The 24214-nt window shown below is 40.9% G+C and overlaps 1 protein-coding gene across 3 annotated transcripts in view; it reads left to right on the plus strand.

Annotated features, from left to right (window-relative positions):
* Positions 1-24214, plus strand: part of ENTPD1 (ectonucleoside triphosphate diphosphohydrolase 1) — a 129415-nt gene that overhangs the window by 87048 nt on the left and 18153 nt on the right. For all 3 annotated transcript variants that reach the window (XM_023740237.1, XM_023740241.1, XM_023740248.1), the window contains 5 exons: positions 13660-13777; positions 17272-17422; positions 20222-20381; positions 21302-21541; positions 22890-23150. In XM_023740237.1, the coding sequence (XP_023596005.1) occupies positions 13660-13777; positions 17272-17422; positions 20222-20381; positions 21302-21541; positions 22890-23150 (930 nt within the window). The remainder of the gene's footprint in view (positions 1-13659; positions 13778-17271; positions 17423-20221; positions 20382-21301; positions 21542-22889; positions 23151-24214) is intronic.

A 24214-nucleotide genomic window follows, 5' to 3' on the forward strand; every position in this document is an offset into this window, starting at 1 on the left:
AGATGATATGATCTTATACACAGAAAACCCCAAAGAATCCACAAGAAAACTACTGGAACTAATAGAAGATTTCAGCAAGGTTTCAGGATACAAGATAAACATACAAAAATCAGTTGGATTCCTCTACACCAACAAAGAGAACTTCCAAGAGGAAATCACCAAATCAGTATCATTTACAATAGCCCCCAAGAAGATAAAATGCTTAGGAATAAATCTAACCAGAGATGTAAATGACCTATACAATGAAAACTACAAGACACTACTGCAAGAAATGAAAAGAGACCTGCATAAGTGGAAAAACATAGCTTGCTCATGGATAGGAAGACTCAACATTGTGAAAATGTCAATTCTAGCCAAAGCAATCTACAGATACAATGCAATCCCATTCCAAATTCCACTGGCTCTTTTTTAATGAGATGGAGAAATAAATCACCAACTTCATATGGAAAGGGAAGAGGCACCAAATAAGTAAAGCATTACTCAAGAACAACAACAAAGTGGGAGGCCTCACATTACCTGATTTTGGAAACTATTATACCGCTACCGTAGTCAAAACAGCCTGGTACTGGTACAACAACAGATACACAGACCAATGGAACAGAATTGAGAATCCAGACATAAATTCATCCACCTATGAGCAGCTGATATTTGACAAAGGCGCAAAGTCTGTTTATCGGGGAAAAGATAGTCTCTTTACAAATGGTGATGGCATAACTGGATATCCATCTGCAAAAACTTGAAACAACACCCATACCTCACGCCATGCACAAAAACTAACTCAAAATGGATCAAAGACCTAAATATAAAATGTAAAATGATAAAGATCATGGTAGAAAAAATAGGGGCAATGCTCGGAGCCCTAATACATGGCATAAACAGGATACAAAACATTAGTAACAATGCACAAACACCAAAAGAGTAACTAGGTAACTGGGAGCTCCTAAAAATCAAACACCTACACTCATCAAAAGACTTCACCAAAAGAGTAAAAAGACAGCCTACAGACTGGGAAAAAATTTTTAGAGTCAGACTCTAATTTCTAAAATTCACAAGATACTGCAAAACATCAATAACAAAAAGACAAATAACCCAGTTAAAAAATGGGCAAAGGGTATGAACAGGCACTTCACCAAAGAAGACATTCAGACGGCTAACAGATACATGAGGAAATGCTCAGTCTCGTTATCCATTAGAGAAATGCAAATCAAAACTACAACAAGATACCATTTCACTCCAACAAGGCTAGCATTAATCCAAAAAACACAAAATAATAAATGTTGGAGAGGTTGAGGAGAGACTGGAACACTTCTACACTGTTGGTGGGGATATAAAATGGTACAACCACTTTGGAAATCAATTTGGCGCTTCCTTAAAAAGCTAGAAATAAAAGTACCACATAATCCAGCAATCCCGCTTCTTGGATTATATCCTACAGAAATAAGAGTCATCACAGGAATAGATGTGTGCACACCCATGTTCATTGCAGTACCTGTCACGATAGCAAAAAGATGGAAACAACCTAGGTGCCCATCAGTGGACAAATGGATAAACAAGTTATGGTATATTCACACAATGGAATACTATGCAACCATAAAGAACAATGATGAATCTGTGAAACATCTCATAACATGGATGAATCTGGAAAGCATTATGCTGAGTGAAATTAGTCAGTCACAGAAGGACAAATATTGTATGAGTCCACTTTTATTAAAACTCAAGAAAAGGTTTAAACACAGAAGAAAACATTCTTTGATGGTTATGAGGGTGGGGAGGGAGGGAGACTGGTATTCACTAACTAGATAGTAGACAAGAATTATCTCAGGTGAAGGGAAGGACAACACACACTACAGGGGAAGTCAGCACAACTGGACTAAACCAAAGCTAAGAAGTTTCCTGAATACAACCAAACACTTCGAGGGACAGAGTAGTAGGTGCAGTGGTCTGAGGACCATGGTTTCAGGGGACATCTAGGTCAATTGGCATAACAAAGGTTATTAAGAAAATGTTCTGAATCCCACTTTGGTGAGTGGTGTCTGGGGTCTTAAAAGCTAGCAAGCGGCCATCCAAGATGTATCAATTGGTCCCAGTCCACCTGAAGCAAAGGAGAATGAAGAACACCAGAAAACAAGGAAAATACTAGTCCAAGAGACAGAAAGGGCCACATAAACCAGAGACTCCATCAGCCTGAGACCAGAAGAACTAGGTGGTTCCCAGCTACCACCAATGACCGTCCTGATAGGAAACACAACAGAGAGTCCCTGACGGAGCAGGAGAAGAGTGGGGTGCAGAACTCAAATTCTTAAAAAGACCAGACTTAATGGTCTGACTGAGACTGGAGGGACCCCGGAAGACATGGTCTTCAGACTCTCTGTTAGCCCAGAACTGAAACCATTCCTGAAGCCAACTCTTCAGACAAAAATTCGACTGGACTATAAGACATAAAATGATACTCGTGAAGAGGGTGCTTTTTAGCTCCAGTAGATACATGAACTAAATGCGCAGCTCCTGTCCGGAGGTGAGAAGGCAAAAAGGGAAAGGAGCCGGTTGAATGGACAAGGGAAATTTTGGGTGGAAAGGAGCATGCTGTGTCACATCATAGGGTGAGCAACTAGGGTCACATAACAATGTGTATATAAATTTTTGTATGAGAAACTAACTTGAATTTTAAGCTTTCACTTAAAGCACAATAAACAAAACAAAACAGAATAAGCTTTGTTTATAAACCCAGCCTCACTGAGACAGACTGATGAAGCAGCAGCTTAAGCTTCTGTAAAAGCTACAAGGACTTTTAAGAAAGATTTTAAAGAACCAATACGTCTGAAGAGACCAAGAGAAGTTAATTACCACACTGTCGTCCTGTTACCTGCTATGTTGCTTTTTTTGGGGGGTGCGGTGGGGACTCAATCTCAGTGTGTTACCACTGTCTATTAAACTGTGAATATTAACCTCTTTTAGGACTGGAAGGGATTTAAGAACATATAGTTCCAGTGCCCCTCATTCATTCATTTGCTTCAACAAGTATCTATTGAATTCCTTCTATGTGCCTAACATATAGTAGGTATACCCTGGTGGATGCTGGATATACTTTGAAAGCAAAATATGCCTGCTTTCATGTAGAGTACAATCTAAGAAGGAAGACAGACATTAATCAAATAGACACATAAATACATAATTTACACATATTTGTGTTAAGTGCTGTCTTTAGAGGAAAAATACGGGCAATCTGAGGCATGAATTAGGAAGGGTGGATCTAGCTGAGGAGGTTAGGAAATGCTGGGATCACAGGGGAAGGACTTTCTCTGCACAAGGCCCATAGCAGAAGTCATGTGGCCTGTGGGAAACTGAAAGTGAGCCAGTGTGAGGGTGGTATTTTCTGGATAAGGAGACTCAGAGGAGGGTGTTAAACATTCCACTCCTGCAGAGCCAGGAATAGAATCAGGTGATCTGATCCTCTAGTTTTCTTTCTCTTTCCTCACCTAGGCAGACTTGCTTAGAAACCTGGAACTATGACACTTGCACTGAGAACAAGGCAGAATTAGTTCTATCCCAAGGAGGCATCTGCTGCAGCTCCACGTGGCCTCCAGTCTCAGTGAGCTCCAGTTCCATTGTCTCCCACATTCTGGGCTTCACTAGGGCCCCTGCATTGGTGTCTCTAAGAACCAGCCAAGATCATTTCTACCTTTTCTCTTTCCAGAGCACTCTTCCTGTCCACTCAATATAATTCATGAAGATCAGTTACGATCACTAAATCACTGTGATCAAAAATAGCTTAGGACCAAGTTATATGCATAGTGAGATTACAGTTATATAAAAAATACTATGCATTTAAAAAAGACGAAGTAAATAAAATAACAGTGATGTCTAGTTGGTGGAATCTTAAGTGTCTTTTCCCACTTCTTCATTTTCTAGATGCTATTTATTAAATAAGCTTTTAGTATGCAGAAATTGAAATAATAATATTAAAAGCATATCTGATCTCTTCCTCACTACCAAAAACTTTTATTTTTCTTTAATATGATGGATATACAGGTAGTCCCCAACTTATAACAGTACTCAAATTACAACCACACTAACAACTGTCTTTTTCTTTGATACATCTAATCATTAGTAATATGTACTACATACAGTCTTGTAGTGCGTAATATGCTGATGTTGTCATTCTCAGCTATTCATTCACAGATGTTCAATGATCGAATTTATGAAGATAGGCAATAATATTGAAAACTAAAAGAAGGTATCCGAGTTATGTTAGAACTGACTTATGATGGATTTGTCAAAGTGGAACCCCATCGTAAGTCGGGACTACCTGTACTCATAGGGGAATTATAGATGTTTCTAATATGTGCTATAGATTCTAATATGTCCTTACACGTTAAGTAAGGAAGATAGTGTGGGGAGGCATGACATTTCTTAAAGCATTTTGTAGGATAGAGTTTTTATTTAATACAGGATTATGTTGTCACAGAGTCTGGAGAATGCTAGCTTAAGCAGGTTTCTTCACTGCCACATGTCTGAGGCATTCATTAGCTAGTGGGCTCTTAGCCCAGGAGGGGACAAGATTGTGCAGCATGCTCCAAACTTCTAGACGTGTTATTTGCTGAGATCCTTACAGACTTAATGCTCCCAGGAACATGTATTGGAAAATGCTGGTGTGGTGGAAAGAGAACAAAAGGAGGTGGTTACCTGAGCTCTAGGCAGATGTGTTAGGGAACTAGCTATCCCCATTAGGCAAGTCCTTGAACCATTCTGGACACAGCTTCTTATCTATAAAATGGAAAGACTGGATGGGATGAACTGCTAGCTCTAAGATGGGCCGGCCGTGAAAAATGAGTGAATATGGCTGACAGCTTTGTAACAATGAAAAGCAAACCCCCACAATGCTCAAACTGAAAATTTTCAGAAATTTATCTGTCCCTCAAGCAGCAAGTGATGCCATTTTTTTTTTTTTTTTTAATTCTGCAAACCATTTTAGAATACAAAAAAAATGTTTGGCACAATTCAGCAGGTTACTATTCCAGTGTGATGTACTCACAAGGTGAAATGTCCTCAATTCCTCTGTTAAAACACTCTCTACCCCCTACTCAAACCCTTGACAAACAAGAGATGTAGTAAAAGCTTTCGTTTCTCAACTACCTCACTATGTAAGGCTTGAGAGAAACAGACTAATAGAAGCAAGGCTGGTTCCTTGGCTGTACTGGAAGAATGACTTTCATGTCAACAAAATCAGACAGAATAGGATGTCCTGATTCCAGATAAAGGCCATTTGTTGTTGTTGCTGCCTTGCTAGCTTTTATCATATGTTGGCTGTGGTTGGAACACTTTCTGGCAGGAAGAATTCAGGAGCCCTGCTGGGGAGCAACAGAATTTTCTACTACATAACTCCTCAGCCTTGTTCTCCACCCCAGGAGGTTTCTCACAGGTCCAAAGGCCCCAGAAGTCAGTCATTTTCCCTCTCTGCCAACAACCATCACCACCTAAGCCATTTCTTGGATGCCACTCACTGCAATCTTAGCCGCAGGGGAGTCTGTCCAGCTTCCTTCCTTACTGTGCCCAAAGCAAGTACACAGTCCCTTTTCTTTATCAGGGCATAATGCTAATTACAAGGAAACCCCATCATGCATGACAAGGCAGAGAACACTGTGGCGATTACAGATGGTCAAGGATGCTCGCATGGTCTGGGCGGGGATACCCCTTGGTCTGCAAAGAAATGAAATAATGTTTGACACCTTGTAGGTTCTACTTTTAGTAGTCTGGGGAAGTCTCTTAACTCCTCTTTCTTGTCTCTGGATATATGTATACATAAATACAGAGAGATAGTGTGTGTCCTGGTGGTGCAATGGTTAAGTGCTCGGCTGCTAACCAAAAGGTTGGCGGCTCAAACCCACCCAGCAGCTCCACGGGAGAAAGACCTGGTGATCTGCTCCCATAAAGATTACAGTCTAGAAAACCCTATGGGCAGTTCTCCTTTGTCACATGGGGTTGCTATGAGTTGAAAATTGACTTGAAGGCACATAACAACAAGAAGTATATATATTTAAAAAAAAAAAAAACCCATTGCCATCTGCCATCAAGTGGATTTCAACTCATAGTGATTCCAACTATATATCTCTGTGTGTGTGTGTGTGTATATATAATGAGTTTATATATATAGACATACAAACCCATTTTACATATGTACTTATAAACCCACTGCCATTGATTCGATTCCAACTCATAGTGACCCTACAGGACAGAGTAGAACTGCCCCATAGGATTTCCAAGGCTGTAAATCTTTACAGAAGTAGACTGCCACACCTTTCTCCTGCGGAGCAGCAGGTGGGTTCGAGCCGCCAACCTTTTGGTTAGCAGCCGAACTCTTAACCACTGTGCCATCAAGGTTCCCTATGTGTGTTTGTGTGTACATATATACACACACATACATAAGTATGTATATATGTATATGTATGTGTGTATATATATGTATGTATTTCAAAGATTTCAAAGGGTGGCTCGAGAAGATAAAGTAAAGTGTTATAATGAAATGTGCAAAGACCTGGAGTTAGAAAACCAAAAGGGGACAACATGCTTGGCATTTCTCAAACTGAAAGAACTGAAGAAAAAAATTCAAGCCTCAAGTTGCAATACTGAAGGATTCTACAAGGAAAATACTAAACGATGCAGGACACATCGAAAGATGGAAGGAATACACAGAGTCACTGTACCAAAAAGAATTGGTCAACATTCAACCATTTCAGGAGGCAGCATGTGATCAAGAAACAATGGTATTGAAGGAAGATGTTCAAGCTACACTGAAAGCACTGGTGAAAAACAAGCCTCCAGAAATTGACGGAATACCAATTGAAATGTTTCAACAAACAGATGCAGCGCAGTAAGTGCTCACTCTTCTATGACAAGAATTTTGGAAGACAGTTACCTGGCCAACCAACTAGAAGAGATCCATATTTGTGCCCATTCCAAAGAAAGGTGATCCAACAGAATGCGGAAATTATTGAACAGTATCATTAATATCACACACAGGTAAAATTTTGCTGAAGATCATTCAAAAGCAGTTGCAGCAGTACATCGACAGGGAACTGCCAGAAATTCAAGCCAGATTCAGAAGAGGACGTGAAACAACGGATATCATTGCTGATGTCAGATGGATCCTGGCTGAAAGCAGAGAATACCAGAAAGATGTTTACCTGTGTTTTATTGACTATGCAAGGCATTCAACTGTGTGGATCATAACAAATTATGGATAACATTGTGAAGAATGGGAATTCCAGAACACTAAATTGTGCTCATGAGGAACCTGTGCTTAGACCAAGAGGCAGTTGTTCAAACAGAATAAGGGGATACTGTGTGGTTTAAAGTCAGGAAAGGTGTATGTCAGGGTTGTATCCTTTCACCATACTTATTCAGTCTGTATGCTGAGCAAATACTTCAAGAAGCTGGACTATGTGAAGAGGAACACAGCATCAGGATTGGAGGAAGACTCATTAACAACCTACGATATGCACATGACACAACCTTACTTGCTGAAAGTGAAGAGGACTTGAAGCACTTGCTGATGAAAATCAAAGACCACAGCCTTCAGTATGGATTACACCTCAACAAAAAGAAAACAAAAATCCTCACAACTGGAAAAGTAAGCAACATCATGATAAATGGAGAAAAGATTGAAGTTGTCAAGGATTTCATTTTACTTTGATCCATAATCAACACCCATGGAAGCAGCAGTCAGGAAATCAAAAGATGCATTGCGCTGGGCAAATCTGCTGCAAGAGGCCTCTCTAAAGTGTTAAAAAGCAAAGATGTCGCTTTGAGGACTAAGGTGCACCTGACCCAACCCATGTGTTTTCAGTTGTCTCATATGCATGTAAAAGCTGGACAATAAATAAGGAAGACCAGAGAATTGATGCCCTTCAGTTATGGTGTTGATGAAGAATATTGAATATATTATGGACTGCCAAAAGAACGAACAAATCTGTCTTGGAAGAAGTACAGCCAGAATGCTCACTGGAAGCGAGGATGGTGAGACTTCATCTCACATACTTTGGACATGTTATCAGGAGGGACCAATCCCTGGAGAAGGACATCATACTTGGTAGAGTAGAGGGTCAGCAAAAAAGAGGAAGACCGTCAACAAGATGGATTGACACAGTGGCTTCAATGATTGGCTTAAGCATAACAATGATTGTGAGGATGGCACAGGACCATGTAGTGTTTTGTTCTGTTGTACGTGGGGTCACTATGAGTCGGAACTGACTTGATGGCACCTAACAACAGCAACGTGTTTGTATACACTCACACACACACACACACACACACACACACACCCTGGGTAGTGCAAACGGTAAATGCGCTGAGCTGCTAACCAAAGGGCTTAAAGTCCACCCAGAGGCACCTCAGAAGAAAAAGAAGCCATTAAAAACCCTGTGGAGCAGCCCTATAAAACAAACAATAACACACTTGAGGAATGTGCCTCTTAGTTCACTCAAGTGTATGACACCAAATGGGCAACACCTGCTCAAAAGCAAAGACGAGATGGCAGGAAAACTGGATAAATGGACACGGAGAACCCAGGGTGTAAAGGGAAAGGGGGGAAGTGCTGACACATTGCGGGGATTGCAACCAACGTCATAAAACAATTTGTATAAATTTTTGAATGAGAAACTAATTTGCGCTGTAAACTTTCACCTAAAGCACAATAATAATTTAAAAAAACAACAACAACTGTAGACTCTCTTTAAATTAGGAACAAATTTAAAAGTAATCCTTCCTTAAAATAAAGTTATTTTACAAATGAAAAAAACAAAAAACCCTTTAGAGCACAGTTCTACTCTGAAACACATAAGTTAGAATTGACTCCACAGCCATGAGTTAGAATTGAGTTGATGACAACTAGTATATATATATTATGCACACACACACATGCACACATACATACACACACACCTATATAGCTGAATTAAGTATTATTGAGTGGCAGACCACACTTTGAGGTCCATAGCTCAGATGAGCAACAAAGTTTGATAAAAATAGTTTGCTTACATTTCATTCTTTCATTCTTCCATTCTCTTCCTTTTGCTTCCCTGTTTACTTCCCTCCACGATTCAAGGATGACAGATAAAAAGCAAATGTGCCATCTTGCTCTCCTTACAACCCCATGGAAGACTTGTTAGTCAGACATGGCATTTTTTCCTGGTTAAGTTCAGGATGTAGCCACAGAATCCTTTTTAATACCAACTGGTCAAAATGGGCATTCAGCAATCTACTCCTGGGTGAATACTCAAGAGAAATGAGAACTTCACCAAAAGACACGTACAAGAATTTTTCTGGCGGCTGTATTCCCAATAACCCCAAACTGGAAACAACCCAAATGTCTATCAACAGTAGAATAGATAAATATAGTGTGGTATATGTGTGTAATGAAATACTCTACAGCAGTGAAGGATGAACTACTGATACACACCATTTGAATGAATGCATCTCACAGACATAGTGTACAGTGAAACAATTAGATATAAAGGAGGCACACTATATGAGTCTATTCATATGCAGTTCAAAAACAGGCAAATCTCATCTATGGTGACAGAAGCCAAGATAGTGGTTACCCTTGGGGGAAACTGACTGAGGGGGAATGAAGAAGTCTTCTAGGGGCTAGAAATGTTTTGTATCTTGTTGTTGGTCATGGTTTCATGGATGTGCACAAATGCAGAAATTCATCAAGGTGTACACTTAGGACTGGCACACTTTGTTGTAGTTATCTCTCATTAAAAAGTCCTTAAATGGGGCACCAATTTGAAAACTATTGCCAGTTCTGCTCGTCTGTTTCTGTGTATAAAGAGCACAAGCTCTTGAGTCTGACTTTGGATTCAAAGCCAGGCTCTGTCCCCTGTGTAGCGTATGTAAATGTACTTTAGTTTCTCACCCATATACCTGACCCAGTGCCATCAAGTTGATTCCGACTCATAACGACCCTGCAGGACAGAGTAGAACTACCTCATAGGGTTTCCAAGGCTGTAAATCTTACGGAAGCAGACTGCCACATCTTTCTCCTGCTGCTGGTAGGTTCGAACTATCGACTCTTCGGTTAGCAGCCAAGTGCTTAACCACTGTGCAAACAGGGCTTCTCTCTCACAGATATAAACCCATTGCCTTCAAATAGAGTCTTTTTTTTTTTTAATTGTTGTGCTTTAAGTGAAAGTTTACAATTCCAGTCTCTCCTACAAAAATTTAAACATACATTGTTACGTGACCCTTGTTGCTCTCCCTATACTGTACAGCACACTCCTCCTTTCCACATCAGATTTCCCATGTCCATTAAACCAGCTTCTGACCCTCTCATCTCGCCTGGACAGAAGCTGCCCATTTAGTCTCATGTATCTACTTGAGCTAAGAAGCACACTCTTCACAAGTATCATTTTATGTCCCATGGTCCAGTCTAAACTTTGTCTGAAGAGTTGGCCCCGGGAATGGTTTTAGTTTTGGGCTAACAGAGTCTGGGGGCCATGTCTTCCAGGGTCCCTCCAGTCTCAATCAAACCATGAAGTCTAGTCTTTTTACTAGAATTTAAATTCTGCACCCCATTATTCTCCTGCTCCGCCAGGGACTCTCTGTTGTGTTCCCTGTCAGGGCGGTCATCAGTGGTAGCTGTTCGCCATCTAGTTCTTCTAGTCTCAGGCTGATGAAGTCTCTGGTTTATGTGGCCCTTTCTGTCTCTTGGGCTAATACTTTCCTTGTATCTATGGTGTTCTTCATTCTCCTTTACTCCAGGTGGGTTGGGAACAATTAATGCATCTTAGATGGCCGCTTGCTAGCTTTTAAGACCCCAGACACCACTCGCCAAAGTAGGATGCTGAACATTTTCTTAATAAACTTTGTTATGCCAGTTGACCTAGATGTCCCCTGAAACTATGGTCCCCAGACCCCTGCCCCTGCTACTCTGTCCCTCGAAGTGTTTGGTTGTATTCAGGAAACTTCTTAGCTTTGGTTTAGTCCAGTTGTGCTGACTTCCCCTGTAGTGTGTGCTGTCCTTCCCTTCACCTGAGATAATTCTTGTCTACTATCTAGTTAGTGAATACCAGTCTCCCTCCCTCCCCACCCTCATAACTATCAAAGAATGTTTTCTTCTGTGTTTAAGCCTTTTCTTGAGTTCTTGTAATAGCAGTCTTACACAATATTTGTCCTTTTGCGACTGAGTAAATTCATTCAGCATAATGCCTTCCAGATTCATCCATGTTATGTTTCATGGATTCATTGTTGTTCTTTATAGTTGTGTAGTATTCCATTGTGTGAATATACCATAATTTGTTTATCCATTCATCCATTGATGGGCACTTAGGTTGTTTACATCTTTTTGCTTTCGTGAACAGTGCTGCAGTGAACATGAGTGTGCATATATCTGTTCGTGTGATGGCTCTTATTTCTCTAGGATATATTCCAAGGAGTGCGATTGCTGGATCATATGGTACCTCTATTTCTAGCTTTTTAATGAAGTGCCAAATTGATTTCTAAAGTGGTTGTACCATTGTACATTCCCACCAACAGTGTATAAGTGTTCCAGTCTCTCCACAACCTCTTCAACATTTATTATTTTGTGTTTTTTGGATTAAAGCTAGCCTTGTTGGGGTGAGATGGTATCTAACTGTAGTTTTGATTTGCATTTCTCTAACGGCTAATGATTGTGAGTATTTACTCATGTGTCTGTTGGCTGCCTGAATGTCTTCTTTGGCAAAGTGCCTGTTCATATCCTTTGCCCATTTTTTAATTGGATTATTTGTCTTTTTGTTGTTGATGTTTTGCAGTATCTTGTGGATTTTAGAGATTAGACGCTGATCAGATTCGTCATAGCCAAAATTTTTTTCCCAGTCTGTAGGTTATCTTTTTACTCTTTTGGTGAAGTCTTTTGATGAGCATAAGTGTTTGATTTTTAGGAGCTCCCAGTTATCTAGTTTCTCTTCTGGGTGTTTGTGTATGGTTAGTAATGTTTTATATTGTGTTTATGCCAGGTATTAGGGCTCCTAGTGTCCTCCCTATTTTTTCTTCCATGATCTTTATTGGTTTAGATTTTATATTTAGGTCTTTGATCCATTTTGAGTTAGTTTTTGTGCCTGGTGTGAGGTATGGGTCTTGTTTCAGTTTTTTGTAGATAGGTATCTAGTTATGCCAGCACCATTTGTTAAAGAGACTGTCTTTCCCCCAGTTAATGGACTTTGGGCCTTTGTCAAATATCAGCTGCTCATAGGTGAATGAATTAATGTCTGGATTCTTAATTTTGTTTCATTGGTCTATGTATCTGTTGTTGTACCGGTACCAGGCTGTTTTGACTACTGCGGCAGGTAGTGTGAGGCCTCCAACTTTGTTTTTCCTCTTCAGTAATGCTTTACTTATCCAGGGCCTTCCCATATGAAGTTGGTGATTTGTTTCTCCATCTTATTAAAAAATGCTGTTGGAATTTGAATCAGGATTGCATTCTATCTGTAGATCACTTTGAGTAGAATAGACATTTTCACAATGTTCAGTCTTCCTATCCATGAGCAAGGTATGTTTTTCCACTTATGTAGGTCTCTTTTGGTTTCACCTTCAAATAGATTCTGACTCATAGTGACCCTGTAGGACAAAGTAGAACTGCTCCATAGGGTTTCCAAGGAGTGGCTGGTGGATTTGAACTGCCAGCCTTTGGGTTAGTAGCCGAGCTCTTAACCACTGTGCCACCAGGGCTCCCTCACACATATAGAGGGGAAAAAAATCATACATACTTTATAGACTGTTCTAAGGATTCAGTGAGATAATGCATGTAAAATGCTTCATAGAACACCTCCTGTACATTTAAAGCACTCATGAAATACGATGTGGTGACTTTGTTTCTCTTCTGACCGTCTAGTTCTTCCTCATGCTTTTTTCTCTTCTGCTCTCCTTCTTTCTTCCTTTGCTCTTCCTTTCATCTCCACCTTCTATTAAAAACCTAAAACATGAAGTTAAAGTACATATCATGTAAAATTTATTGAATACAACTTTATAGTTACTCATCATTAAAAAGCAGGCACATTTAGTATTTTCTATTTCTCTCTTTAAAACAAGCTCCACTTTCATAGACGAAGATATTATTTCTATTTGGCCGTCAGTGGATTAACTCAGTGGTTCCCAAACTTGTCTGCACATTTGAATCACCTGGTGATCCTATAAATCTTCCAAACCCCAGGCCACATACCAGACCAATTAAATCACAATATCTGGGCATTAATAAATATCACAGGCATCAGTAGTCATTGAAGCTCCCCAGATGATTATAGTATGATTCCAATGTGCAGATAAATTTAGGACTACTGGATTAATGGCTTTCTATTTCTACCTTTGATAGTGTCTCAGCCACTTCAGCATATAGTTCTGAATCTTGACTGCACATTAAAATCACCTTGGAGCGTCTAAGATAATGATGCTCAGACTCTACCCTTGGTAACGCCTGGATATTTCTAACATACAACCAGCATTAGGAGCCACTCTTCTGGAGGGATTTGTGTCCTAGTAGATTCTGTTATCATGACAACTCCAGGTAGCCCCCAGTGTTCCCCTCAAATATAAAATACTTTCTCCTGTCCTTGTCCCCATTCTGTTGCAAATTGAATATGGTGAAGTGTGATGTAACTCTAAGTTCTTGGTTTGTTTTACCCTCAGTTTGGGATTGTGTTTGATGCGGGCTCTTCTCACACGACCATGTACATCTATAAGTGGTCAGCAGAAAAGGTGAATGACACAGGGTTGGTGTATGAGATAGAAGCCTGCAAGGTCAAAGGTAAGATGAAAAAAAGGGGAGGGGAAGGAAGTTGGGCATAAGACCATGAGAAGTATGGCGAGTGGAACACAAGAGGAAAAGATACCCAAAGTATAGGAAGTCAAGTGGAGAACATAGTGGAATGTCTATTGTTGTTTTTTTATTATCCTTATAGAAAATATCAAAATCAGTCCTTACTGAATAAGCATTAGCTTATCGAAGAATAAGCAAAGTTAAGGATAATTTTGTAGTAGTAGATCCCATTAATGGAACAATTCTGTGTGCTGGGTACTAAGTAAATACTGAATGTGCATTATCTCCTTTCATCCTCAGAATCTGTCTTTGAAATATGTATTATTATTTCCATTTTTTAAATGAGAGAATTGAGGTTGAGAAGAGGATATATCACTTGTTCAAGGTTACTTGTGCTACTAAGTGATGGAGCTGGAGTTCAAACCAAGGATTCAAACCCATGCTCTTAACCAGTGGTTCTCGAACTTGAACCTACAACATAATCACCTGTTGTTGTTGTTGGCTGTCGTCAAACTGGCCTTCGACTTAGCAGCTCCGTAGAAGATAGGCCTGGGAAACTATTCCATAAAGACTATAGCCAAGAAAACCCTATGGCGTGGTTCTACTCTGTAACACATAGGGTCACCAGGAGAATCACCTGTAGGGCTTGTTAAAACACAGATTCTGAGCCCCACCACCAGGGTTTCTGATTCGGTAGGTCTGGGGTAGGGCCTGACAATTTGCATTTCTAACAAGTCCCCAGGTGATGCTGATGCTGCTGGTTCAGAGAATTACTGCTCTTAATCATTGTTCTCTAATTTACAGCCTGGAAGAAATTTTCTAAAACTTTTAGCTTATGTGTAGGTAGAGAGGAGCCCTGGTGGTTTAGTAGTTAAAACGCTCAGCTGCTGTCTTAGTCATCTAGTGCTGCTATAACAGAAATACCACAAGTGGATGGCTTCAACAAACAGAAGTTTATTCTGTCACATTCTAGTAGGCTAGAAGTCCAAATTCAGGGCGCCAGCTCCAGGGGAAGGCTTTCTCTCTCTGTTCGGTCTGGGGGAAGGTCCTTATCATCAATCTTCCCCTGGACTAGGAGCTCCTCTGCGCAGGAACCTGGGATCCAAAGGATGCACTTTGCTCCTGGCACGCTTTCTTCGTGGTATGAAGTCCCCCTGTCTCTCTGCTTGCTTCTCTCTTTTGTATCTCAAAACTCAAAACACAAACCAATCTTGTAGATTGAGTCCTGCCTCATTAACATGACTGCTGCTAATCCCATCTCATCAACATCATAGAGATAGGATTTACAACACATAGGAAAATCACATCTGATGACAAAATGGTGGACAATCACACAATAATGGGAATCATGGCCTAGCCAAATTGATATACCTATTTTTGGACACAATTCAGTCCATGACAGCTGCTAATCAAAAGGTCAGGGGTTTGAACCTACCATCCCCTCCGTGGGAGAAAGATGTTCCAGTCCACTTCTGTAAAGATTCACAGCTTTGGGAATCCTATGGGGCAGTTCTGCTCTGTCCTATAGGGTTGCTATGAGTCAGAATCAACCCGATGGCAGTGGGTTTGGTTTTTTGGGTGAGTGGGCAGAGAAAACCAAATTATAGGTTCAGAGACTAATCATAGAGTCTTAGGGCTGGAAAAAGGACCTTATGGATTATTTATTTTACAGAAAAGAAAATAAAAACCTAGAAGATTCCTGTAAACCCATCATTCTAGAGTCAATTCAGGCTCATAGCCACCCTACAGGGCAGAGTAGAACTGCCCCATATAGTTTCAAAGGAGCAGCTTGTGGATTCAAACTGCTTACCTTTTGGTTAGCAGCCGAGTTCTTAACTACTGCGCCACCAGGGCTCCCCTAGAAGATTAATGACTTGGAAATAGCAACAGAACATGGATAAGATTCTAGGTCTCGTAACTGCACTTTGGGCTTCCTGCTACTCTGATTCTCTACATTACATATTGATACTTTTTTCTGGGTAGTTTCCTTTAAGGTCATAAAACAAGTTAGAGTTGTTGACAGTCATCTCTCTCTGTTCCCTTCCACCCAACACCCCTGCATGCTTCACACATGACCACACTGCACCATAATCTCTCTGATCTTTGTCTCTCTTGGCATTTTGAGCCAAGGACCCGCTGTTTATTTTTAGTCAGACAGGTGAGGTAGACCGCAGAAGATAATTGACTTTTAGTTTGATGGCCTATAGCATCCACTACTGTAGTTTGTCAAGAAAGCAATAGAGAGGAGATGGTTCCAACAGAGAAAGTCATTTTACTCAGTAGGCCGGTGCCTTGAAACTTGGCCCCATCAATATTGAGACAGTACTTCTAACATTTCTTAAAGCTCAGATCCCTCATTTTATTGGCTTGTTTAATTAATTCACTGCTTTCTATTTTTTAGAGTATTTTTGTTTTAATCTAGCAGATGTCTTTCTTCTGAGATTCATCCAATGAGTGTTTGGCCTAACAAATAAAGTAATTTTCCCCTCTTAAAAGAAAGAGTTGTCTCCTTTATTTAATCAGATATTTAGATAGGAAGATGATCTGAAAATTACCAGTCCTTGAAGGCCAGACTTTCTGAATTGAAACAGCTAATTGATAATTTAGAGCTGATTTTTCTCATTATAGTTAATAAACAGGCTATTTAAAACCTGTGAATGCCCTAGATAACTTATCTAGATATTTACCTTTAAAGCAAATACTCACTATAAAGCACTGATATTTTTAAGATACATTTAAGATATGTTTATCTTAAAATGAAACAAAAATGTTAAGTGTAAATTCAAAAAGCTTAAGGAAACTTGGCTCTAATTCCCTCCATTATAACAGTTTTACTCTAAAACTGGAAAAATAGTTTTACTAGAGAGGCAGGGTATCAGAGTAGAAAATCACTGAGGAGACATGGATTCTACTCCTGGTTCTTCTGACAAAGGAAGAAACCCCAGTTCAGAAATTGTAGGGGACTAGCCATGATCACAGAGCTAGTTTGTAGCAGCTACCACCTTTTCTATAAAAGCCAACGTGCCTGCTGCTTACTTTAATTTTTGTTCTAAATGTCATGTTTCTCTCTTTATGTCTTCTAGGAGCTAGTTTTGTTAATTACAGTTTTGTGGAAGAAACATCAACAGGCAGCTCTGTAAAGTAGCTATCTATAAGATCCCCATTAAAATCTGAGAGAATGTGCTAGGAAGGTTATGCAATTGAATATGAGAATCTCGCCATCCAGTGTCAAAATTATTGAGCAGCAGACAGACCCAGCCCAAGGTCTGAAAAGAAATCCTGTCAAAGCTAGGCACCCTCTAAATACAGCTATCTAATACATATCACATTAAATAATTAATCGTTTACTTGCATGTGCTCATCAGACACTGGTATTTCTTCAGATATTGGCAAGTTATAAAAGCTTTATGTTTGAAGAAGTATGCCCTATACTTTTTTTAAAAAAAATAAGGATTGCCATCTTCTTTTACACCTTTCTCGAGGTCCTGGAATCTCAGCATTTGCTTCGAATGTACAAGATATACCTGTTTACCTGAGTAAATGCATGGGAAGAGCCAAGGAGCTGATTCCAAAGTACAAGCACCATCAGACACCTGTTTACCTGGGAGCCACAGCAGGCATGAGGTTGCTCAGGTATAGCAAGCAGCAAACATGTGGAGACCAAGAGCAACTGGGAGTTAGATTTGGCAGTGCAAGAGCCTCTGAAGTAATGGGAGAGTGCCACAATTTCCTAACACCCCAAATTTTACACATTCCAAATGTCTGCACCTAAGAAAGAAAATGTCAATAAGTGAATAGTAATCCTAATCTCTTAGTATGTGTAATGATGGGATTTTAAGCATATCAAAAAGCCCTCTTGCCCATCTCCCCATGGGGAGCTCAAGAGTAGGGCACAGAGAGAGGGAAGGATTGAGCCTATGTTCTCTGGGATTTGGGGCTACAGATTTGCCATTTAATATCTGGGAAGGAGGATCAGAGGAGACTAATCCCAAGTGCTATGGGAGCTCACTTGTCCCTGACCAGGATGAGAGGAGGTGAAGAAGACTTACTCGAGGAAGGGACACTTGAGCTGAATCATAAAGGAAGACTAGAGGATAGGGGAGGGGTATTACAGGCAGAGAAGATAGCATGTGGTCAGTAACCAATGTTTGTTTAGCACCTATTATGTGTTAGGCATAAGGAGCCCTGGTGGCACGGTGGTTAAGCATTTGGTGGCTAACTGAAAGGTCGACACTTCAAACCCACCAGTGGCTCCGTGGGAGAAAAGACCTGGCGATCTGCTCCTGTAAAGATTACAGCCTAAGAAACCGTATGGGGCAGTTTTACTCTGTCATATAGGGTCACTATCAGTTGGAATTGACTCAACAGCACACAACAACAACAACATGTGTTAGGCAGGAGCCTGGGTTGCGCAAGTGGTTTGCAATTGGCTTTGAACCTAAAGGTTGACAGTTCAAACCCGACCAGTGTCTCCACAGAAGGGAGGCCTGGCTAACTGCATCTGTAAAGATTACAGCCAAGAAAACCCTATGAAGCAGAAGTACTCTGTAACACATTGGGTCCACATGAGGTGGGGCCCGACTTGACGGCAGCTAAAAACAACAACGTGTTAGGAATTATTCTAAGTGCTTGGGATATAGCAGTGAACAGGACAAAGTCCCTGCCACCCTGCAGGGAAGTATGAGAGACCAGAGTATTATTCAAAGGACTATAAAAAGTTCCGTATAGGTAGAACATAGGGTGTTGTTGTTGCTAGGTGCTGTCAAGTTGATGCCAACTCATAGTGACCCTATGGACAACAGAACGAAACACTGCCCAGTCCTGTGCCATCCTCACAGCTGTTATGCTTGAGCCCATTGTTGGAGCCACTGCGTCAATCCATGTCCTTGAGGGTCATCCTGTTTTTCGCTGACCCTGTACTTTACCAAGCATAATGTCTTTCTCCAGGGACTGGTCCCTCCTGATAACATGTCCAAAGTATGTGAGATGTAGTCTCACATCTTTGCTTCTAATGAGGATTCTGGCTGTACTTCTTCCAGTTGTTTGCTCTTTTGGCAGTTCATGGTATAGTCAATATTCTTTGCCAAGACCATAATTCAAAGTTGTCAATTCTTCTTTGGTCTTCCTTATTCATTGTCCAGCTTTTGCATGCATGTGAGGCGAAGAACATAGGGTGCATGCATGTAGTAAAATAATAATAATAGCAGCTAGTATGTATTCAGTCCTTACTATGTTCTTAGCACTGTGCTAAGCACTTAATATATATTGTTTAGTTTGATCAACAACTCTATAAGGTAAGAAATATTTAACCATATGAGGAAGCTGTGGCTTACAACTGTTTAGTATCTCACCCAAGGTCACACACCTAGTTAGCAGTAGCCAGGATTCTAAGTGGAATTCTGAATAGGCAGGGTACAGATCAAGAAGTACCTTGTAGGCCATGCTAGGGAGTTTAGAGTTTATCTTGGAGATAGTGGGAAGCCATTAAAGGAGTTATACAACTGGTGACACTAGAGGAGAAGATTCATTGGAGTGGAGAAAAGCTAGGCCTAAGGAGGCCAGTTGGTAAGGTACTGAAGCCATTCAGATGAGAGATTGCAGGGGTCTAATACCAGATGGATGGCAGCAGTCTCTCACCCAGAGGTACTCATGTTGGATAACCTAGATGTTGGAAAGAATTTCATCCCATCTTCATTTATGACAGCCCTGGAAGACTCCTTCTTTAGGTCTTAAAGTCTCAGACAGTCCCAAGAACCGAGGCATAATATGAAGAAGATTTTTCCCATTTTGGTACCAAGGAAAGTTGGATATCAGTCCCACATCATTTGCCCATGTGCTTCCTACTAGAGCCCTAATTAAAAAACGTCAAGCAGAGCCTGTCTCTGTAACCAGCCAAGAGCCACCAGCAATAGCTAATGTAACAGTCTTCAGCTCAATACACTTTTACCATGGCCACAGTAATTTTAAGAGCCTTTGACAATTGTTTGAACCAGGGAACAACAGAATGAAATTAGTATTTTTGGAAGGCCAACCTGCCAGGGATCGGGAAGATTTGTATCTAGAGAAAAAAACCAAAAACCCATTGCTACTGAGTCAATTTCAACTCATAGCAACCCTATAGGCCAGAGTAGAATGCCCCACTGAGTTTCTAAGGAGCGCCTGGTGGATTTGAACTGCTGACCTTTTGGTTAGCAGCTGTAGCACTTAACCACTACGCCACCAAGGTTTCCAAGAGAGGGAGACAAAGGACTAGTTCTGCACTGTCTAAAAGGAAGATTCCTTATACAGCCATGTGAGGGTGATCCCCATCTCTCTGTTGATTCTCGTGAGTTATGGTTCACTTCCTAGGAGAATTTCCCAGAAACTCTGGCTGAAATAGGTAGATGTTGTCATTAAAACAAAAACAATAACCTTAGCCCTTCCTTTGTGTAGGATGGAAAATGAACAGTCGGCGAAGAGGATCCTGGCTTCGGTGACAAGTTTCCTCAATTCCTACCCCTTTAATTTCCGGGATGCCAGGATCATCTCTGGCTCAGAGGAAGGTGCTTATGGCTGGATTACCATCAACTATCTGTTGGGAAAATTACAGAAGGTGAATACCTCATAGCACCCATGGGGCAGCTCCCTGGAGGCCGATACAGTTGCTATCTTGGGCAGTACTTGGGTCACTAGCCAGAACAAATGATGGATGAATGAGGGAAAGAACAAATTAATTTCCCACCACATTTGTAACATCACCAGAGGTATAATTCTCTTACAAGAATGTCTACTACTGGAATAAGGAAGTCATATCTTCACTTTAATAAGCCTGCATTTAGTGATTTGTAGTTGAGAGACACAAAGGAAATTTAAAAACTATCATTAAAAATAAGAGTAGCTAATATTTGCATAGTGCCAGGTGCCCTGTGCTATGCTGAGCACTTCACATGTACTATATGATTTCATTCTTAGAAATATCTTCTGAGGTGCTATTATTACCCCCGCTTTAGGGCTCCAAATTGAGGCCTCGAGGGAGTAATTAATATCTCCAAGGCCGCATAGCTAATGAACAATTGAGTAGGAGATTTGAACCCAAGTCTGTCTGTTCATAGAGCTCTTGTCTGTAAACACTGTTCTATATACTCTGGAGCCCTGGTGGCACCGTGGTCAACAGTTCAGCTGCTAACCAAAAGGTCGGCAGTTCGAATCTACCAGCTACTCCTTGGAAACCTATGGGGCAGTTCTACTCTGTCCTATAGGGTCGCTATGAGTTGGAATTGACTTGACGGCAAGGGGTTTGGTTTATTGTTTTTTTAGTTTGTATACTGCTTCTGCGTTGCTGCAGCCTAAGATCTGTTTTTGAAGTCCCTCATTTCTTGCCATTAATCTGATACAGACTCAGGACCCTTCAGTGAGTGTTCCCTCACCATTATGCCCCTGTTCCTTTGCCTTCTGAAGTCCTTGAGTCCAAGAAATAGTGCAAACGGGGGTGTCCAGAGACCTCTATCACCCAATGGCTGTACTCTCTTTCAGAAACAAAATTCTGAAGACCCGTCTTCGAGAAAAAATGAGAGTCAGGAAACCTATGGAGCCTTGGACCTTGGGGGAGCCTCCACGCAAATCACTTTTGTGCCCAAAGATACAAATATCAGCTCTCCAATCAAATTTATGCAATTTCGCCTCTATGGCTGGAACTACACTGTATACACATACAGCTTCTTGTGCTATGGGCAAGATCAAGCACTCTTGCTGAAACTGGCCAAGGACACTGTGGCAAGTATAACTAAATCCAGACCTGCCCTGCTCACATCTGGGCCACCAGCCCCCATATCCTGTTGTTTTCTCTTTCTAATTCAGTAATTGGTCTGAAGTTGGTTACCATGCTTTCCAAACCTTTTTCCCAGTCTAGTACCAAGGAAAGTTGAATATCAGTCCCATATCATTTGCCCAAGTAGTTCCCACTAGATCCCCAATTTCAGGCAGAATATCTAACTACATCTGGTCGACCCCTATGAATTGTTCCATCCAGACATCACCTCCTGAGTTTGTTTATTGCACTATCTCCAAGGACACTACTCAATTACTTTCTTAGGAAATAATTTCTCACCCCTATGGTGTTGACAATGAAAATTACATGCTAGAGTATTGGGGGGGGGTGTACAATTGATAAGGTCTTCTAGATCACTTTTAAATCTCCATTTCCTACAAATTGCAGAAAACAGTGTTGTTAGAAACAACCCAGGGAGGAGGAGAAAAAAACACTTCAGGGAAAACAGAGTTTATCAATGAACACTTCAAGTTTTATCCGCAGATACATTCTACATTTTGAAGGCAAGAAGAGTTAAACATGCTCAGCATCGTGCAAGTACCAAGCACACTCTGACAAACAGTACAGAGCAGGGATATCACATCTAGCTGTTTCTTGTCTTCACTGAAAGGACGGCCAGTCCTCTGCTCTCCTCTAAGGCTCTTTTACAGGTTCTTAGAATCACTATCAATAAGATGACCACCATAGGAGTAGGGGTTGCTGAGAGTTGCCCAGTGAACCCCAATGTTACATTAAGCCTCTTATCTACAACAGCCCCCTTTCTTCTCTTATACATATTGGGTGGTGGGCTAAAAATCATTTTGATACTCCTAGATTAGATGATCTAAGGCATCTTTCAGCTCTTGGAGCTTCTAATTTTCTGCCTGGAGTAGGGGTATGCAGGCTCCTGTAGAACTACCCAGGCTCAAAATTATTGAGAATTTTTTGAGTGAATCTGCTCCTGACTTACGTGCTTAGGGCTAAGCACTCAAGGACATTCTAGGTTAATCGCATCTCTGGGTCCAGTTTTCTGTGAATAGCCAAAGTGCATTTATATCTGATAGCGCTTCTAGTGCCTGTTATACAAATCTGATTATTCCCAAGGGTGAAAAAAGGCAGAGAAAGGACATATTAATGCCAATGCTCAGTTCTGGGATGTTGTAAGATGGATGAAAAAGGCAGGGCAAGGACATATTGATGCCACTGCTCAGTGCTGGGATATGGTAAGATGCCTGCACATAGATGAAGTCAGACTGTTGCCTTTTGTACCCAAAACATTTACACATGATGCCTTCAATTGATTTTTCCATTCAGGAAACACCATCAGGAACCCTCTTGGACCCATGCTTTCACCCCGGATATGAGAGGATGGTGGACATAAGTGACCTTTTCAACAACGTCTGCACCAGGGAATATAAGGATTTGTTTCCATTCGATAAGCTTAGAATCCAGGGCACTGGAGACTTTCTACAATGCCAGGAACGCCTCCATAATCTCTTCCCCACCACTTATTGCCGTTACACCAGTTGTACCTTCAATGGGGTTTTCATGCCACCAGTCCATGGGGAATTTGGGGTAAGTTTATGAAGTGATAAGGTGTATTGGTGAGGATGATTTTGGCTGCAAAGAGTTTAAATAATAGGATCTATTTTTCTTTCCAAAACTCATTGCTGTCAAGTTGATTCTTTCACATAATAATAAATCTCGAGGTAGATAACTCAGGGTTAGCTCTTCAGATTAACACTATTAGGACTTGAGATGAGCTTCTTCATTATCTTCTTAAATTTCTTGTGATGTTATGATAGTACCTACTATTCTGTGCATCATATCTTCACATACAAAGCCAAAGCTAGAAAGAAGGAAGTTTTCTCACACATATCTTCTTTACATTTTGCAGAGATGGCCAGAACTTAGTGAAAGGCACACCTCTAAACCAATCTGTGATAAAGGGGAATGGATTATGATGGTTATTTTAGACTTACCATTGTTCATGCCCTGGAACTGAAGCGCCTATGTTGAGCACATTGCTGCCCTATACCTAGGCAAAATTAGGATTCTGCAAGTGTCTTAGTTATCTAGTGCTGCTATAACAGAAATACCACAAGTGGATGGCTTCAACAAACAGAAGTTTATTGTCTCTCAGTCTAGTAGGCTAGAAGTCCAAATTCAGGTGTCAGCTCCAGGGGAAGGCTTTCTCTCTGTTGCCTCTGGAGAAAGGCCTTTGTCATCAATCTTCCCCTGGCCTAAGAGCTTCTCAGGTGCAGGGACCCCAGGTCCAAAGGACACACTCTGCTCCCAGTGCCGCTTTCTTGGTGGTATGATGTCCCCATGTCTCTCTGCTCACTTTTCTCTTTTATATCTCAAAAGAGACTGGCTTAAGACACAACCTAATCTTGTAGATTGAGTCTTGCCTTGTTAACATAAACTGCCGCTAATCCCACCTCATTAACATCATGTTGTTGTTGTTAGGTGCCATCAAGTCAGTTATGACTCATAGCGACCCTAAGCAACCACAGAACGAAACACTGTCCAGTCCTGTGCCATGCTCACAATCGTTGTTATGCTTGAGCCCATTGTTGCAGCCACTGTGTCAGTCCATCTCATTGAGGGTCTTCCTCTTTTTCACTGACCCTGTATTT

Source organism: Trichechus manatus, unplaced genomic scaffold (genome assembly GCF_000243295.1).
Source record: "Trichechus manatus latirostris isolate Lorelei unplaced genomic scaffold, TriManLat1.0 scaffold00007, whole genome shotgun sequence".
NCBI classification, from domain to species: domain Eukaryota; kingdom Metazoa; phylum Chordata; class Mammalia; order Sirenia; family Trichechidae; genus Trichechus; species Trichechus manatus.